Source organism: Odocoileus virginianus, chromosome 7, assembly GCF_023699985.2.
Source record: "Odocoileus virginianus isolate 20LAN1187 ecotype Illinois chromosome 7, Ovbor_1.2, whole genome shotgun sequence".
Lineage (NCBI taxonomy): Eukaryota > Metazoa > Chordata > Mammalia > Artiodactyla > Cervidae > Odocoileus > Odocoileus virginianus.
This window is the reverse complement of record NC_069680.1, coordinates 75,899,658-75,919,208: the sequence shown is the minus strand read 5'-3', so window position 1 is coordinate 75,919,208 and position 19,551 is coordinate 75,899,658. Positions and strand designations below refer to the sequence as shown.

The following is a 19,551-nucleotide window of genomic DNA, read 5'->3' as shown; positions in this document are numbered from 1 at the left end:
CTGGCCCTCTTTATACCCTGGGGATATTTCCATGATGCCCAGCAATCCATTCCCACACAGCTGTAATCTCATTGCCACCACCAAGGCCAGCTTGGGAGGGGCCTGCCCCATGCCCACCGTCCAGGGGCAGCCCTGTGGTAGCGCTCGGCCAGGGAAGCCATAGTCATACCCTAGCGCTTAGTCCTTTAGTCATGTCCGACTCTTTGCGACCCTTTGGACTGGAGCCTGGCAGGCTCCCCTGTCCATGGGATTTGTGGGTTGCCACTTCCTTCTGCGGGATATCTTCCCAACCCAGGAATCAAACCCGTGTCTCCTGTGTCTCCTGCATTGCAGGCAGATTCTTTATCCATTGAGTATACCCTAGAGGTCCTGCCTTAGCAGGCAGAGAGCCCTCCGGTTGAGGGGAATGCTGAGGCCTGAGCAGAATACCCTGGAGAAGTGCTATTTCCACAGCAAAACCTTGGGGAATGGGGATTTCATCCATCCTGGCACCTATGCTTTAGACACATCGCCAAGGCCAGCTTCTGCTAAGAAACCTGATGGTCATCAGGCTGGGACAGAAGTGGCCTGCACACTTACCAACCAGAACCAGAATCGGGAAGCCAGGTTGTCCTGCCCTTTCTCTTTCCACGGCTAGGTGGCAGCAGCAAGCAGAAGTACTTGAACCCTTCTCTATGGACTCGGTCATCCCCACTTCTCTCCTCTGGGCTGAGACTCTCCCAGGCACCCTGCCATCTCCCCTCCCCTTGCCCAGCAGTCCTGGCCACAGTTCCACACTACGAGAGGGAAGGCTGCGGGGCACCTACTCCGTTGATCTCTTCTCTCAGTGCCTCACTTAATCCTCACAGCCCTTCAGCACCTTCAGCCCCATCCAATGCCCCACGGAAAGACTGAGGGTCTTTGAAGGTTGGAGTTCAATTCCGTTTCAGTCCAGGCACTACAGAGGCCAGACACAGCCTTGGGCACAAAATGGCCCAACTGCCCCTCAAGGCACCTCACCTCTTTGAGCCCCAGGGTGGCAGTCAAACTCGTTTTTCTGTGGCCATGCAGTTTTTCAGCCTCCCCCACAGTAAGACAGGTCACATGACAGAACTCTGGACAGTGGAATGTGGGTGGGAGTCTGGCTGCAATCTGCTCTCAGCCCCTAAAATCCCCTGAGAGCTCTCTGTTCCTTCCTTCCTCCTCTGATAGGACCCTGAGGTCCTGGAAGGAGCCTGAGTCCCTGCGAGACTGCCTGGAGCGGAGCCCTCTCGTTCATTCCCTCACTTCACGCTGACCTACTACTTGAGGTGGTAACCTAAGCACAAAACTGTCTGTTTATAGGGTTAAGACTCTGAGATTTGTGGTTGTTTTGTAATGTCGGCCAGCATCAATTTCTGATTAACCTGCCAGCTTCCTTGCCTGTAGCATGGGGTTTTCTACACTCGGTTTCAGGGTTGTGTCTATGACATACAGTGTGTTCAAATCGCCCATCCTTGGGGCTGGTGCACTGCGAACATTCAGAGCATCCCCAGGTACCTGAGGTCGCTCCCTTGCACAGTCAGTATCTGTAGCAGCAGTGATAACAACACAAGTAGGGCTGACTGAGCCCCAGGTTACAGCGCCCTGCCCTCAGCTGAGCAGACCAAACAGCAGGTGGGCCAAGCTCATGGTGGAGAGGCAAGTGGGGATACTGGGAGTCTTCAAAGGTGCACAGATCCCACCTATGCAAATGGTTTGCACCTGGATTTTTGCTAATAATGTGGAGACTAGCCATTAGGGCAGTACCTGTAACAGAATGCCCAGCTGAGGGGATTGCACGTACTGAAAGAGGTTAAGAGCCACACTGGAGCCAGGCTCCTCAGTTCAAATCCTGTCTCTTCCACTTACTAGCTGTGGGACCCCAGGTAAATCACTTAGCACCTCTCTGCCTCAGTTTCCCCATCAGTAAAACGGGAGTTTTAATAGTGTTCTGGTGGAGTTTAATATATGTAGGATGCTCAGTGCTTGGCATACAGCAGGAGCTCAAAAGCAGGCTTTTATTACTGAAGGAGGTATCCCACTGGGTGACTCCTGGTGAAGCAGCTGAGACCACCTTTGCCCCGTAACACATAGAAAGGTCTGACGCCATCACAACCGCCAGGAAGTGCCCTCCACCCCCTGCTCCCTGCAGCGGCTGCTGCAGCTGGTCTACCTGGACAGGAAACAGAAGCCCCCAGGACCATGGCTGTGGGCTCCTGCTCTTTCCCATGCTGCGTTTCTCCTGGGGCTGGGGGAGTAAAGAAAGAAAAGCAGAAAGAGCAGGTGGGAGCAGGGCTGCGGGTGAGACTCCAGGAAAGACAATGAGCTTTGTAAAATCCCTCTTGGGCAGTCTGGCCAAGTTTAATGGCTTCAGGCCACATGAACAGCAAGAAAAATGTGGCCCAGGAATTTCTCCCCAACCATGCCCCTTGTCTTTCTCTGTGAGAATTTGGAGCTGCAGACACATTCCTTGCATGAACAACATCCGCAGCAGCTGAAGGCCCATTGGCCAGAGCTGGGGAAACCAGCTGGCCATGCACCTCTAGGGCTCTGCCCTCAGGGCCCCCTCCTCCCTGAGGACTGGGCAGCAAATGTGCAAGAGAATAGGCTCTGGCTGGCAGACTTCAGATCCCACCGTGTCAGAGCTGGCCCTTCCTGGGCACTGCGGGCCTCTCCTGAGAGCCAACTGTCCAGACAGTTTGTGCAGCTGCATTTCCCTAATCTGTCACCCAGAAGTGGAAACTAGACACCTTGGACAGAATCCCCACCTCTTAGGGATGGGAATTCACTTTTTTTCTAAGCCAAGTACTTCCCAAGTCAAGAGGAAACAATTTCCCAATGCTCTAAAATTCTAAACAGAGAGCAAACTACATAAAGCCCACAGGCCAAATATGACTTACCACCTGCTTTTGTAAATAAAGTTTTATTGAAACACAGCCACACCCATTTGTTTCTGTATTGTCTATGACTGATTTCATGCTATCAGAGCAGCGTTGAGTAGTTGCTATGGAGACAATGTGGCAAAGTTTAAATACATTTATGATCTGCCCCTTAAAATAAGTTTATCAATTCCTTGTTTAAAACAGAATGTATTACATTCACTTATTAACTTATACTCCTATGTTATTCCACAAAGGGTTTGAAATGGCTTCTAATGAGAACACTTAAAATGAAGGTAACACAATAGTAATAATTTTATAAATTAAGGACCTGAGAAAATGCAAATAAAAGTAGAAAAGTAAAATCAGGAAACAAAAACATAAATGTGAAAACCTACTTTGGGGCCTTCATACTTGCCAAAATTGACCTTTAAAATTTCCCTGAGCGTCCTGGTAGCCAAAGGAAGAAGAGAAATGAGACTTAAATCTCATTAAGAGAAAGGAAAAGACATACCAATCCATATGGAATCACAGCCTTTTCTAGCACAAAGCAGTGTGGGCTTGCTTTAAATAAACTCTGTCTTCCCCAGAATGACATTCTTCATTAAAGAATGAAAAGAACCCAGAACAATGAGTCTGTAAAGTGAATAACACCAGTACTGTTGATGAGGGATAATGGGGGTATGTGAGGGAGTTAGTTAACATGTTTAACCAGATTGCTGCTGTTGTTCAGTTGCTAAGTCACGTTTGACTCTTTGCAACCCCATGGACTACAGCATGCCAGGCCTCCCTGTCCCTCACTCTTCTCCTGGAGTTTGCCCAAGTTCATGTCCATTGAATCGGTGATGCTATCCAACCATCTCATCCTCTGCTGCCCTCTTCTCGTTTTGCCTTCAGTCTTTCCCAGCATCAGGATTTTTCCCAGTGAGTCAGCTCTTCTCATCAGGTGGCCAAAGTATTAGAGCTTCAGCTTCAGCATCAGTCCTTCCAATGAGTATTCAGGATTGATTTCCTTTAGGATTGACTGGTTTGATCTCCTTGCTGTCCAAGGGATTCTCAAGAGTCTTCTCCAGCACCACAATTTGAAAGTATCCATAGTTAAATCCAAATCAGTTGGCTTCCGTAGGGGAGGCCTGTTTTCTGCTTATCATATTTCTACATCTGTTTCAAAGCAAAAACTGAGGTTGACTGGGGAAAGCCCTAACTTGTCACTGATTCAACTTTAGTGCCTGGCACATCATAGGCCCTGAAGAAATGCTTATGAGGAGTGGATCTAGCATCTCTGGACTTCACATTTCCCATGGTAAATGAGAAGGCTGTATTAGAATGTATAAAGTCCCTCCCAATTCCAGAACATCTGTGAGTGTTGAATGTATGGCATATGCACATTGGATTTTGGCCAAATTCCTATCACAGATCAGAACTATGATAGAAGAAGAAGATGAGAGAGGGGAACACAGGCCAAAAAGCAGGAGGCAGGGGGCTGGTTGTTAAAAGATGTCCTGTGGTGGTCAGTCTACCCAGATCCAAGGACAAGCTTTCCCACCCTGCAGCTCTGTGACTTTGAGAGCTCATATAACCTGGGCAGGTATTCCTATTCTCACCTCTAAAGTGAGCGTTATGACATATCACCATCATGAGGCTGCTGTGAAAATTAAATGAGATACCAGCACCAATAGGGGTAGATTTGTAATAAGCATTGTACAAAGTGCTTTTATCTTCAAGAAGCCCCCTCTAATTAGGTGTCAAGCCTAACAGTGAAAGTGAAAAATTTGCTCAGTTGTGTCTGACTCTTTGCGACAGTGTGGACTATACAGCACATGGAATTCTCCAGGCCAGAATACTGGAGTGGATAGCCTTTCCCTTCTCCAGGGGATCTTCCCAACCCAGGGATCAAACCCAGGTCTCCCACATTGCAGGCAGATTCTTTACCAACTGAGCTATCAGGGAAGCCTCCAGGGAACAGACATTACTCTGAAAAGCTAACACAGCAGTGAGCCTCACACGGCCTTACTGACGGATGCTCTCCGATGCCCTCCAGCACTCCCCAGGGCTATCGTTTTTACCATTAGTCTCATCTATGAACATGCCTTAGACCTGTGGGGGCCTGCACCACCAACTCTGTTCCTTCTCCCTTCAAAATATCTACCATAGAGTTAGGAACAGAGGCTCCAAAACAAGACAGCCTGGGTTCCAATCCCAGCTCGGCCACTAATTAGCTGTGCGAATTACTTGTGCCAGTTACTTCACCTCTGTGCCTCAGTCCTCCTCTGTAAAGTGGAAATGATAATGATAGGGAACGCACGGGATAGCTCTGAAATTCAGTGGGTTGTCGTGCTCGTAGCCAGGCAGCACTGGCTATTAGGATGATGTTTTACCCCCACCCCCCAGGTTTCAGGTGTGTTCGTGCCTAATAAACTATCCCAACCTAAGTGACGTAAACATTTATTTGCTTTTGTTCTACAGCATGGGCAGGGCTCAGTATGGATCTGCTCTGCTCTCCCTCTATCAGCTGGAGGATCCGCCTCCAGGAAGGCCTCACTCGCGTAGCCTGACCTGGTTGGGCCCAGGTTCCCGGAGCATGGCAGGATCAGGAGAGTCCCACTGCTCTCCCTGGAAGACATCAGTGGAAGCTACCAGGCTTCTTAGGATTTAGGCCCAGGGCCAGCCCAGGGTCACTTTACTTCTGTCACCTTGTTAGTTGAGGCAAGTCGTGGGGCGGCCCAGATTTCAGGAGACAGGAGCACACAGGATATGGATTGCTGGGGACCACCTTGCTAGTACACGGCTCAGCTTGATCTCCATCTCCTCTGGGCTGCATCTCGCGTCTGCCTTATGCCTTTTGCTTGTTGGCTTTTTCCCTGCTCTGGTCTCCCCCTTCTCGTCCCCCCTTCACTCCAGCACCACGCTGATCAGTCAGAATCACAGACTGCATCATACTCTAAAGGCCCTGTTGAGCTGCTTCCTACGCCAGAACCCTGCTTCTTCACATGGTAACACTGCTTGCTCATTGGAGGAACAGCCCCATGCCACCCCTCAGGTGCTAGACTCCTCATCACATCTCAGCTCTCATCTCAGAGACCTCTCCTCTGGAGAGCCTCTCTGACCACCCTTTGTAGATTGGGGCACCATTCCCCCCCAGAGCACCCAGGTGTCCTCCTGGCATCCCCAGAGGGCAGTCCTGGACTCTACTCAGGTGTTTGGTTGTGTTCAGTCTTCATTTGGTACCTGGGTGAATAAATGAATGAAAGAATGAATGAATGATCATAGTAGCCCTACAAAGCTACATTTATGACTAAGATGCCATGTCCCCATTTCTACTCTTCCCTGAGCTGCCCAGGGCTGAGGTCACACCTTGAGATGGCACCCTGAAGGTACCTTGGGTATGAGCTGGGAGGAGAAACCATCCTCCTGCAGAGGGGTATAAAGGCCAGGTACTGAGTCTCCTAAGTAAATTCTTGAATGGCCTGCACATGTCTGATTCTAGAGGTTCTAGAGGTTCTAGAGGGCTAAGATTCCAGCAGCAGCAGCCTCCTTAAAAATAAACCCATATTCTCACCACCAAACTTTGAGTCTTTCAGAGAAATTGACTAAAGCAGCAGGAAGTGGAGGTCTGGGTGGGTGGGGGTAGCCCCACAGAATGGTTGTCCTCCAAAGCTGGTGTCCAGCCCTCCTCCCAGAGCCCATTGTACTCACTGGATACCCACCCCCTAGTTCAGGCTCTGCTTTCCCATGATGTGTTGGCCTTGCAACTCAGGAATATGTCTCAGGGGCCCCCACCTCCCTGCTCAGTTTTCTAGAGTCAGGTGGCTTGAGCTTGGCTGGAGCCTTGGAACACTGAGTGATCCTGATGTTTTGGCTCGATTCAAGAGGGCCTGGGATCATTATCAATTCAAGGGCTTTGTTCACAGAGTTTAATTTTTCAGGTGAATTCTGTGCTCAGTATGTGCTTTTGCAATTGCAACCCATGACTCTATGCCTAACGGGGTAAATGCCATCCTCCCATTTATCTATCCACTCACCCACCCACCCACTCACCCACTCACCCACCCACCCACCCATCCACCCACTCACCCACTCATCCATCTATCCACTCATTCACCTACTCAACCCACCCACCTGTCTATCTACCCATCCACCCATCCATCCATCCTGATTCTGACACTTGTCATTTCACTGGTCTTGGGCAAGTCTGTTCACCTTCCTGAACTTTAGTTTCTTCCTCAGTAAATTGAATCTAATGGTGCCTCATGGGGTAGTCCTGTGGTTAATTGAGATAATAGCACATGTGAGTTGCCTGGTGGAAAATACATAGTAAACATGGTGGAAAACACATAGTTAATGTTATTTTCCTTCCCACTTGAGAAATAGACACACAACTAGGAAACTATAAAAAGACAATATATAATCAGGACAATAAAAGTGTGTGAAACCAAAGGCAGTAATACTATAAACTCTTGCCTTGCATTCTGTCTCATAAACTGCCCTGGGAGTTGATATTTAAAGCCACTTTGAAAAGTTGAGTATCCCAAAATATATTTGAAAAGTTGAGTATCCCAAAATATATTTGAATGGTTCAATGGGGATGCTGACCCTCTATAATAGGTTCATTCGAAATGATCCTGCTTTGCTACTTCCTCTTAGAAAGATAAACAAGCAGCCCACAATGGCTGCTGTGATGTTTTCTTTTAAATCTTGCTTTCCAAATGTAGGACTTGGCTGTTGGACAATCACCCGGGGGCTCGCTCCCCGCACATGCTCTCCCTGAATGCAGGAAGCTCTAGCTTGGAATTCCTGGGGCCTCATTAAGCCCGCTGTGACTAAGTGATCTTGCCTGGTGCTAAAACTGTTTAAAATGACTTGGCAACAACCAGAAGTCAGGTCTCTCTGTTTTTTCTTAGTTACTCCCTCTTTGTAACCTCCGCCTTCATGTCATGAAATGAAAACATCTTCCTTTCCGGATCTAGTGCAGGACAGCCCTCCTCTCTCCCTGAAGAAGCCTCACCCGGGTCTTTCTGGAGAGTTAGAGAGGGAAGCAGAAATCTGTCCCACTGTTGTTAATCTCTCCTTTGAATGAGACTTAACTCCTGGGAAAACTCTCCCCTATTCCAAGTCATTCTTTCCTCCCTTCCCCTGCCTCCCCCCACCCCCAAAAATTAATTCTTCTGCTCCATGCTCTAGGCAGCCTCTGCCTTGGGCCTGGCCTTGCCACTGCTCTCCTCCAGACTGTGTCTATTTTCTCAAAATGGGATGGAGGTAGGGAGGGAAGGAGAAAATTCCAGTCGAGCAGAGGCCATCAGAGGTTGACCATGGCCCTGTTTTAGGGGCAGGAACAGAACCTAGGAACTGGATGGGTGAGAGGGAATCTAATATTAAGAATCCTTCTCTGTGCCAGACACTTGAAATAATTTTTCTCATTTGACTTTAACTCTAAAATAATATATGAATACGCCTTCCGTTTAAAAAATTAGACCACCATAAGAATGCTAAATTCCCTTGACACCCGCTTGCAATCCATTCTCATCTCTTGACCTTTCCCTGGAGGGAACCACTTGATTATTTTGTTTTCTTCCCAAGTATTTTTCCTGGCCCAAGTGTCTGAGCAGTGCCTGGCATGGAATGGGCACTGTACAGTGGAGTAATATTCTGAAGGTGTGTGTTTTACATAAGTACTATGAATCCATAGATCTTCAACATCCAGCTGCAGCTCCCTCCTTTGATAGTATTTCATTTTATGGAAATGCCAGTGTATTTGATAATCCCTTTACTGACGAACATCTTTTTGGTTGCAATTTTTTTGCAGTTATAAACAGGGCTGCATTGAAAAGCCTGATACAGGTTTTCCTGAGAGTGTGGGCTGATTTCTTGCTGCAAAATGGAATTTCTTGGTCCCAGAGTATGAGCCTGGAAGATCCTATGGATGGAGGAGCCTGGTAGGCTGCAGTCCATGGGGTCCCTAGGAGTCGGACAGGACTGAGCGACTTCACTTTCACTTTTCACTTTCATGCATTGGAGAAGGATATGACAACCCACTCCAGTGTTCTTGCCTGGAGAATCCCAGGGACGGCGGAGCCTGGTGGGCTGCCGTCTATGGGGTCGCACAGAGTTGGACACGACTTAAGTGACTTAGCAGCAGTAGCAGCAGGGTATGAGCATTTTTAGTTTTAATGAGCACCTCCAGTGTTACCTTCCAGAGTGATGGCACCAAAGCAAGCCCTCACCAACACTTGACGATGATGATAGTGCCCGCTTACAAGTGACAGTTGCCCAGTCCTGTTGGACTCTTTGCAACTTCATGGACTGTAGCCCACTGGGCTTCTCTGTCCAGGGAATTCTCCAGGCAAGAATAATGGAGTGGGTTGCCATTTCCTTCTCCATCCCACTTACAAAGCACTTCACCAAATGCCAGATGTGTCCTAGATCATTTTAACGATTATGCATTAAATCTTCGCAAGGATCCCTCGAAGAATTTCTATTATTCTTCCCACCTGATAGCTGAGGAAACTGCGCACAGAGTGTTTAAGTAACTTGACACCATTAAACCTTTAATTTGTGCTCGGGAGAACAGTCTCAGAGGGGAAGTGACTTATCCAAAGTCACACAGTCCATAGCCCAGCCAAGTTTGGGAGAAGCCCGGGCAATTCCTCAGCTATAGAGTGCAGGGGGCTGGGAAACTGAGAGCAGGATGGCCCTCATAGACACCTCCCAAGTCACCATGAGACGACTACTTAGAGGATGCTGGGGGAGGGGTGGCGCCGCCCTTGCAGTGCGAGGGGACCTCTCCTTCCGGTCCGCCCGCAACCCCCACTACCCGTCCCGGGTTCCCTGCGGGTAGAGGCAGCCGCAGACCGCGCCAGCTCGCAGAGCACCCCCTGGCGGCCCCTCGCGAGCGCACAGCCCGGCGCCCCGGGAGAGTAACGGGCCGTGGGGAGGGCGCCCGCGAGGGCAGGGAGCCGGCGCAGGGGCCGCCCCGGCGCGCGGAGATAAAAGCGGGCCGGCCGGGCGGCTGGCGCGATCTGCGCATTCTCCTATTGATTAGCAGGGTCTGCCCGGAGGCCGGGATACCCGCGGAGCGGGACCGGTACGGAGCGTAAGGGAGACGGAGCGGCCGGGTCTGTGGCCCCGTGCCGGGCTGGGCACCGTCCGCCAGCCGGACATCGGCCACCTTGCTCCGGGGGTGCGTGCAGCAGGCGGCGCGCCAGGCAGCGAAGCTGAGCCGCGGGCGTAGGCGGCTGCTATGGGGCTGTGTTGCTGCAAAGACTGGAGGGGACACCTGCGAGCGCCCAAAGGTAACTCGGGCGTGCACGTGCGCCGCGGACTCGGGACTTATGCGCTCAGGCGAGGGGCGTGCGCCGCCGGTTCCCTCCTGCAGCCTGTGGAAGCTGCCGGTCCCGCCTCGGGGATTTGTCCGCAGAATTCCCTTGGGCCACCCGACACCTGCTTCCGCCGTGGAAAGGGCTCAGATGTGGCTGCAACTTCCCCCGGGTGACCGAACTTTGGAGCGCGCGTCCAGAGGCTCCTCTTGCTCGGTGGAGCCCGGCTGGAGATTAGGGTCCGGTCCCAGGGTAGGAGGGGAGCCGCGAGGAGGGGAAAGCCCGCCCTACGGGGTCCGGCGCGGACGGTGAGCGCCGGCTGCTGGTCCGCCAAGTCCAAGGCTGGGTCGGCGGAGCCCCTGGCTCCCGGCCCCGCCCGCAGGTCCTCTGCAGAGAGAGCCTGGTTTGCTCCCGTCGCCGCCTTTGCGGCTTAACCGCCTCGGAGCGGGGCCATTCATTCTCCTCGCCCGCCTCTGTCACAAACTTGGACCCAGGGGCCCTGACTCAGAGTTTTCCAAAAGTCGCGGGGAGCTGCTTGTGGAATGCAGCGGGCTTGGAGAGGGTTCCAAGCCGAGAAACGCGCCGAGGACGTTGGCGGCTGCGGAGGTCCGGCCTCCTTGGGCAGTGGCCCTTCTAACTTAACCCTTGACTGGCTGAAACTATCCCTGTGGATTGAAAGAAACAAGATAATGCAACCCTTTACCGCAGCGCCTCCCAAGCTCGTGGGAACCTAAAACCCACCTGTCCCTCTCTTGTTAAACAGACAGATTGCCTAGCCTCACTCTGACCTACTTTCTGGATAGGCTCTGGGGAAGGGTCTGCGAGGCTGTGTGTTTAAGGGCTTCCCTAAGTGACTGGTGTGACAAGGTGAGTCTGGGAAGTCTTGCCTGTAAACTATAAGGTGGGCTCCGGCTTTACCAGATGGGCACCAGGTTTTTGTTCTTTGAAAAGTATATTCTGGATCCTGATAAAGAAAGGTTGGAATGTGTCAAGCAGCTTGAAGAACTCTTGTCCAGGTGATGATAAAGATGGCACAAATGTATTGGTTTGTTTCACAAAGAGTTTGAGGTAGTTTTTAACATGAGAAGTAAATATAACAAAACTAAATAGGGCCCTACACTTCAACAGATCATATAGAACAAAGAGAGAAAGACACCCCCCACCCCCAGCCAGTTAATCTGGCCATAAGATAATATCTGTGGTTGAGCTTTTGTGCAGCTCAAATGAAATAAGATGAGTTTCGTGGTTCTCATTGCCCTAGAGCAACAGTTTTCCTAACTTTGATTTTAACAAGAAAAAAGAATTTTGCATGTGCATTTTCATGTTTGGAAGGAATAGATGGAGGGCAAGTGTATCTTGGCTGCTGAAATATCCAGGACCTCTGTAGGATTCAGAGGGCAGGATCTGGCTCATGCTGACTGAGGTCAGGCCAGAGCCCAGAGCAGAGCAACAGGGATTTCAATGGGGGCCTAGATCAGCTTTGGTCTTCCTGGACCATTTCTCAGTAAATCCTATTGGGAGGTGGAACTTAAATCCTAGAAGCAAAGGTGGATTTGCCAGGGCTGGGTTAGGAAAGGTACTTACTCAACTAGTAGCCTCAGAAGGGAGCAGTAAGAGGGTCTCCTGCTGGGGTTATCTTCTGGGACTATGGACCCCAGGTTGCACAATCTATGTGAGAGACAGGCCTGGTGCAGGCGTGTTTCCCACTTTGCTCCCATCCTCCCAACCCTTCCTAAGGCAGAGCTGGCCAATGCAGCCTGGGAGCAGGGACCCAGTCTACATCACTCACAAAGTCCTGAAGCCCACCTAAAGTAACAGAGCTGGACGATCCTGGAGCGAGAGGGGCTGGGCAGCACTGGAGTGCCAGAGCGCGCCTGCCTTGTCCAGAGCAGGCAGCCAGCCACTGCAGGCAGGAAGGATGGTCCAGAAATGGAGACATTTGTGGCTTTAAAAATATATATATATTTATTTGTTTGGCTGCACTGGATCTTAGTTGAGGTGTGGAATCTTGCATCTTCATTGCAGCATGTGGGATCTTTACATGTGGCATGTGGGATCTAGTTCCCTGACCAGGGCATCAAACCCGGGCCTTGTGCATGGGGAACGCGAGTCTTAGCCATTGGACCACTAGGGGAGTCCCAATATTTGGTCTTTTAATGTAAAATCTCCAAATGTTTAAATGTTGTTGCCTCATTGAACAAATTTGAACCCATGTGACCAGTCTGGCTGGGCAGGAGACAGTTTGGATCATTGTTCCAAATGAGTTCTACTATAAACAGGTGAGCAAGGTTTCCTTGGCTGTAACCTTAGAAATCATGAGTTATTAAACTTTGGGAGGCTTTTCACTGCAAGACTTCAGAACTTTCAGCATATTAATTGATGCAAATGTGCATCTCCAAATCAGGTGGAGAGTGTTAATAGATACAGTCTTCAAACTTTTGCCCAGGGAGCCTGCCTTTTGTAGAGCATCTCATGGCATCTGTATCTTTGAACATATTTTGAGAAACACTTCTTTGGCCTGTGATTCAGTTGTCATAGCAGTGACACAGTCCATCTATTTTCAAGGGGTGTGTATGGAGGTGTGTGTGGGTTGTGTAGCTGTTACAAGCTACCTGTGAAGAAGCTTTCTGACTTTCCAGACTAGAAAAGTGTGTGTTTTTTCTTTAAGATCAAAAGAGAATCCATTAGTCGTTGGTATACATTTCCCCAAGACAACAGATATTGTTATCGATTTCATTCTTGGATATTTCTGAATCAGACTTTTACAACAGGATATTTGACCTTGTTGTCCCTGAGTATAAGTGTACTTGATAAAATCGGCAGGCTCAAGTAGTAAATTCCATAAAGAGAGTGGCAAAAATATATCACGTGCCAGAATCACTGTAGTGGATCTGGGCTTAATGTCTTTAAAATCCAAAGCCTGGCACTCTCTCCAGAGGACACCTTCTCTCTTGGTGGTGTAGTTGTGGGGGTAGGGGGCATCCTGGACCTGGGGAGGGATTACTGTAGACACCTTTTGGGGGCACAATATAAATCCATTCACTATCACATGCAGGTGCTATCATACTTCGCCTCCCTCCTCCTGAATTGTGCCTGACTGGTCATTCTTACCTCCCCTGGCCAGCTATTCTCCTACCCATACGCCAAGTTTGGCTGTGAATTCTCTGTTTCTCCCTCTGAACTCTGCAATAAGCCTCTCTCATACATCTCTCTCTCCATATGCAATTGGAGCAGTCCTTTGTCTCTGGTGCTTCTGCAGAAGCCCAAAGGTCAGCGAGCAGGATCTGCTGTGCAGAGAAGGGTTACTCCCTTCTAAAAGCAGAGGTGAGCAAGCTTGCTCTGAAGTCTCAGGACATTGCCTCATTTCACTGTTTCTGGATGACATTTCCAGACACTTCTGCTGTATCAAGCTCTGTGGTGGGTCTCTTCAGTGGCAGATTTCATTTGCTTCAACTTTGCATCGTGACCCAAGGCCAGGACTTGGAGTAAGAAGTGTTCCACGAGTGCAGCACTGAGGCAACTTTTGTCCAAGGCCAGGGAGGCAGCAAGGGCAGACTGGGGAACCCTGAGACCTTGAGGTCTACTGGCCACCCCCCATTGCTACTCTTTGCCAGTCATGTTTCCTGCTGGTCTCAGCACTGGGAGCCCTCCTGTCTTCAGGAATCTTGCCCCCGTTGGGTCCTCTCTGTTCCTGGCACCCTCACGCTTCCTTCCACTGACTCCTTCTAGCAGCCGGTGAACCTGCTTTCCATCCCTCATCAGAACATTTTGCCCAGCCCACCTCTCCTTCACTCCACCACACCCTCCCCAGGAACAGTGAGCTGGCCCTGCCTCCCGTTCTGCTCCTCCTGCACTTACCTGTGACCCCACACTAGTGCCGGACTTAGTGAACAGTACCACTGCTCCAAGCACGTGAGAGCCTGCCCCACGCCCTTCCTCCTGGATTGTGCCTGCCTGGTCCTTCATACCTCTCCTGGCCAGCTATTCTCCCACCCATACACCAAGCCTGGCTGTGAATTCTGTTTCACCTTCTGAACTCTGCAATAAGTCTCTCCCACACATCTCACTCCAGGTCCCAGTGGCTTTGATCACCTTTAAGGAAAGAGCCCCCAGATCCTCTGCTCCTCACCTATGCAATGCCCACCTCCAGCCTGCAGATCCAGAACCCCAGCTGGAGCCCCTTCTCCCAGTTTCCTGGCTCTCAGCCCTGCCCAGGGTCATTTCCCGTGACCAAAGGCTGACAGCTCCTGAGATCCTGCCCAGGGCTGTGACCCAACCCCGCCCCCAAGGCCACTGAACTGCTTGTGCAGACCCTCATCATCTCAACTGTACTGGCTTTCTCAACTGGTCATCCCAAGTTCATCCCTGCATCTTCTAGTCCTCTGCCCAAGCCAGCATCCCGTGCATGGCTCCTGTCACCTCATGTCCCTCCTCAAACCGCATCTTGGCCTCACAGTGCTTACAAAAGAAAGCCCAGCTTCTTAGCCTTGCTGGTGTTGCCTGATACCCCTCCCCAGCCCCTTCCCAACCTCCCCCCACCACACAGCCTGGACCTCCCTGGCCCCTGCAGACACCATGCCTTCTCATGATGCCTTCAGTTGAGCCCTAGGAAGGTGGCCTGCATCTGGAAGCAGCTCTGAAACCCTGACCCACGAGCCCGGTCCATTTCATTCGGTCTAGTGCCTGGTTGCTGTGGGTCTGTGCCCCCTAGCTGACAGTTGTCTTGTCACCTCTGATCTGGCCCTGCACTTGGCAGAGAAGCTGGCAGGAGAGCAGTGGCGTAGTAGGAACAGGGAGACAGTTGTGCTCACCTGCACCTGTTTCCGTCTCCTGATGCCCAGGGTCTCAGAGGCAGTCTGCCTAGGAGAGTCCAACCCCACCTGGTGTAGCTCTCCGAGTGAGAGTGAGGCATTGACACGGACTCCTTGTCCGTTTCCTGATATCCAAGGGCTTGTCTGGCTGTCTGGTGGCCAGGGCACAGAGGCCAGTAGGCAGGGCAGGAATGCTGCAACTGAACACAGTTCAAGCTGGGCAGAGGTGCCCCTTGCTGACCTGGAGGGAGGGGCTGCCCTCCCAGGGTTATATAGGTTCTCCTCTGTAAATATCTGTACAACCTCTGAGCCCACTTTCCTGAAATAGTTCCATTTTCCGCAAATTCTTCCAAGATTCCTAAATTAGGCCATCTCGGGCAGTTCATTTAACGATCATTTGTGGCACTCGCTCCACACCAGGCCTAGTGCCTGGCATGAAGATAAAGAGCTTGGGAGGGTACAGTATCCACCCCCACTGTGTTCACAGCCTGACGAAGCAGAGACCCAGGCTGCAGAAGATGATGTTACAGGCTGAGAAGAAATGTGGGGAGAGCAGCAGGCCTGCATGCTCTGGGAGGGCTGATACCCAAGCTGAGTCTCACAGGACAAGCAGCCAGAGCAACAGACGTAATTGGGAAGGGCTTCCCAGGCCTGCGGAGGTGGGTCAGGTCGAGGCTGCCCCTGCAGTACAGCTCCCCAGCTGCTCCTTCTCTGCCACTGCTCCAGGCTCCTGCACAAGCAGACATTGGACTCACTTCTGCCCCCATCCACTCGGTCCCTCTTGCTGGCAGCCTTCTCATAATCACAATGATTATTCTGCCCAGGCTTCACTTTGAGCACCAGACTCACTTGATGCCTCCACTGCTTGTCTCTTGGCCTAGAGAGTGGCCAAAGCTGATCAGGCTAGATCTAAACATTCACTTCCATTTTCCTCCTCCAATCTGCCCATGCCAGGTTCTGCCAGTTGCATTTCCAAAATCCATCTGAATTTCTCTACTTGTCTCCATCCATACGAGCTCCCCGGGTCCAACCACCAGCCTGCCGCCCAACCACTATAGTGGTCTCCCAGTCTTTCTGCTTGGACCCTCCCCATTCCAGTCCATCCTCAGCTGCAGCCAGAACCTGCTCCAGCGACCCTTGGGGTCCCATTGCCCCTTGCTCGGAAACACTCAAGGGACTCCAGTGGCACCCACTGTGAACTCTCAGTGTCACTTTTTCCTGAGAGGCCCTCTCTGACCCCTGGTATTTGCTCCTTTAAAACACTTATCACAATGAATAAGTATTTGTGTGTCAGTTTGCAAAACCTGTCCCTTCACCAAGTGAAGCCCCCTGGCGGGAAGGCAGGACAGGCTCTGTCTTTTCTCTCCTCTGGGAAGGCTGGCAGAAGCCAGGCGAGAGAGCCCTGCAGCCTGACTCGACCTTAAGGATGTGATGAGCTGAAGAGGATGAATGTGAGGTGGGATGGATGTGTCAGAATGTTTGAGCCTCGTGCTGCAGGACTGTGCTTGAAGCCCAGAGCCTGGAGGCCTCCTATCTGTGGCTCAGGGCTTGGAGGGGTCACAGTTGCTTTCCAAGAAGTGTCCCCATCTGTTACCTCAGATTCCCCATTCAGATGTCCTGGGGTAGCAGTCCTGTGGGTTTCTCAAAAAGGGAAGCAGGTTCTGGTGGACTGTTTGGTTCCATTTCCTAGCCAAGTACCCCAGGCCACCTCTCACCTCTCTGAGCCTCTGCATCTTCACCTGTAAATGGCGACAGGCATGCCAGCCTCTCAGGTTGTCAGAAAGCTGGACGACAATCCTAGTACTACCCTTCTCAACCTGAGTTACCACTCCGAGCCTCAACTTCCTCATCTCCAAAGAGGGAAGGAGGCAAAACTGGATGATCTCCAAGGTCCCTGTCAGCTTGAACCTCAGATGATTTTTTGAGGAAGCTTGGAACTGCTCTGTGCTCTTAGCAGTGGGGCTTCAGAAGGTCAAATGCCTTTTCCTACCTGCTCAGAGAGGGGCTCAGCCAGCACTCATCTAGGGGTGAAGGAGAGATGGCAAGGATAGGTCAGCGGTCAGAGTTTATGAGCAGGTCTGTTTAACCAGCACACGGCCATGGTCAACACTGCTGTGACTGGGGTTGGAGGGTGGACTTATGGCCTGAAGAGGAGCTAGTCCTGGAGGAGCCTGAAGTCCTTGACCTTGGCCATTAGGGCAGCAAGCCTCCCAGAGAGCTCAAGTCCTAAATTCCTGGAAGGAGAGGGCAAAAAAATGCTGATGTATGTTTTCCCATCCTCTTTGTTTGTAGGTCCTTGCACCATAAAGGGATGCCCTTTCAGAAATGTTGGACCCCAAATGGGGAGCATCCAAGTAAAGTGAACCACTAAATAGTTCTCCTTATCGCACCTGCCCCAACCCAGCTATGTAGCTCATGCGCATCCTGCCTGAATTAGACCTTTTGCTGGACTCTTCCCCCAAACACTCATCACCTGACTCTTTTAAACATCTTTTTTCAGATATATTTCAAATATCATAGAATGAATTTCTTTAGACTGTAAAGCTCTGTAATTATTTCAATATATTTAGAGTTATGCAACCATCACCATAATCTAATTTTTGAACAGTTTTATTACCCCAGAAAGGAACCGTTTGCCTGTTAGTAGTCACTTCCCATTCCTAAGACAACCCTCCCCCCTTATTCTGCAGGCCCTGGCAACCACTTAACAGCATACCTTTGTACAATATGTGGCCTTTTGTGATTGGCTTCTTTAGCTTAGCATAATATTTTCAAGGTTCAGCCATGTTGTAGCATGTTATCACTACTTCATTCCTTTTTATGGCTGGATATAGTCAATGCGTGGTGGTGTCCGACTCTTTGCGACCCAGTGGACTGTAGCCCATCAGACTCCTCTATCCATGAGATTTTTCATAGAAGAATACTGGAGTGGATTGCCATTTCCTCCTCCAGGGGATCTTCCCAAACCAGAAATCCAACCTGTGTCTCCTGCATTGGCAGGCGGATTCTTTAGCACTGAACCAACAGTCCATAGTATGATTACGCCATATTTGGTTCATCCACTCATCAACTGGTGAGCATTTAGATTGTATTTTGCTAGTGTTTTGTTGAGTATTTTCATATCTGTATTCACAAGGAACGTTGGTCTATAGTTTTGTTTTTTTTTTCCTGCTGTGTCTTTGTTTTGTTATCAATATCAGAGGAATACTGGCTGCACAGGAATTGGGAATCATTTGCTCCTCTTGTGCTTTTTGGAGGAGCTTGTGAATAATTGGTATTAACATTTTAAGTGTTTGGTAGAATTCATCAGTGAAACTACCTGATATTCATCCTTTAAATGATTAGTAGAAGTCATTAGTGAAACATTTTGGGGGATGTTTAAATTATTAACTTAGTTTTATGTTAAAGGTTTGTTTCTATTTTCAATTTCTTCTTAAATCAGTTTTGATACTTATGTCTTTATAGGAATTTTTCTTTTCATCTAAGCCATCTAATTTGTTGGCATAAAATTGTTCATATCATTCCCTTGTAATCTTTTTATCTCCATAAGGTTGGCAGTGATGCCCCCTTTTTCATCTTTGATTTTAGAAATTTAAGTCTTGTTCTCTTTTTCTTGGTCAGTCTAGTTAAATTTTGTCATATATGGTCATCTTTTCAAAGAACCACACCTTGTTTTTATTGATTTTCTCTATTTTTCTAGTCTTTGTTTTACCTATTTCTACTCTAATCTTCATTATTTCCTTCTACTTGTTTGATTTGAACTTGGTTTGTTGTTTGTCTAGTTTCTTAAAGGGTAAAGTTAGGTTTTTGATTTGACATCTTTATTATTTTATAATGTGGGCATTTATAGCTGCAAATTTCCCTCAAAGCATGCTGTACTCCATAGGTTTTGATATGTTGTGTTTTCATCTTCATTCATTTCAAGATGGATTTTAAATTTCTGTGGTTATTTCTTCTTTAGTTTATTTAAGAGTGAGCTGTTTAATTTCCACATATTTACGAGTTCTTTAGATTTCCTTTTTTATTGATTTTTAATTTCATTCCTCTATCATCTATACTCTACACCCTATCATCATTGAGTATACTTTCATATTTTGTTTCATTCAACCCTTTTAAATGTTTAAGGCTTGTGTTATGATTTAACACATGGTCTGTCCTAGAACACGCTCCACGTGCACTTGAGAAGAATGTGTGTTCTGCACTTGCTGGGTGGCGTGTCTTATAAGTTAGGCCTACTTGGTTACTCTTGTCGTTCAGCTGTCTGTTTCTTTATTGATTTTCTGCCTAGTTGCTCTATCCATTATTGAAAATGGAGAACTGAAGTTCCCAACTATTATTTTTGAATCTTACTTCAATTCTATTTTTACTTCATAAATTATGGAGTTCTGTTGTTAAGGCATATTTGTTTATAATTTTTATGTCTTTATGCTGGATCAGCCTTTTTTCATCATGAAATCTTCTTGTTTGTCTCCACTAACATTTTTGTTCAATATTTATGGCTCTCTTAGGGTATTGTTTGTGTGGTATATCTTTTTCCATCATTTCACT

The 19,551-nt window shown here is 49.1% G+C and overlaps 1 protein-coding gene across 3 annotated transcripts in view; it reads left to right on the top strand.

The window, feature by feature from the left end:
- The window catches only part of ARHGAP22 (Rho GTPase activating protein 22), a 125,673-nt gene that overhangs the window by 38,666 nt on the left and 67,456 nt on the right, over positions 1 to 19,551 (top strand). The window contains exon 1 of one of the 3 annotated variants that reach the window (XM_070471001.1): positions 9,940 to 10,168. The exons of the other annotated variants lie outside the window; for them this stretch is intronic. Coding sequence (XP_070327102.1) covers positions 10,117 to 10,168 — 52 coding nt within the window. The 5' untranslated portion in view covers positions 9,940 to 10,116. Of the gene's footprint in view, positions 1 to 9,939; positions 10,169 to 19,551 lie in introns of those variants that run through there. 3 annotated transcript variants of the gene reach the window in all.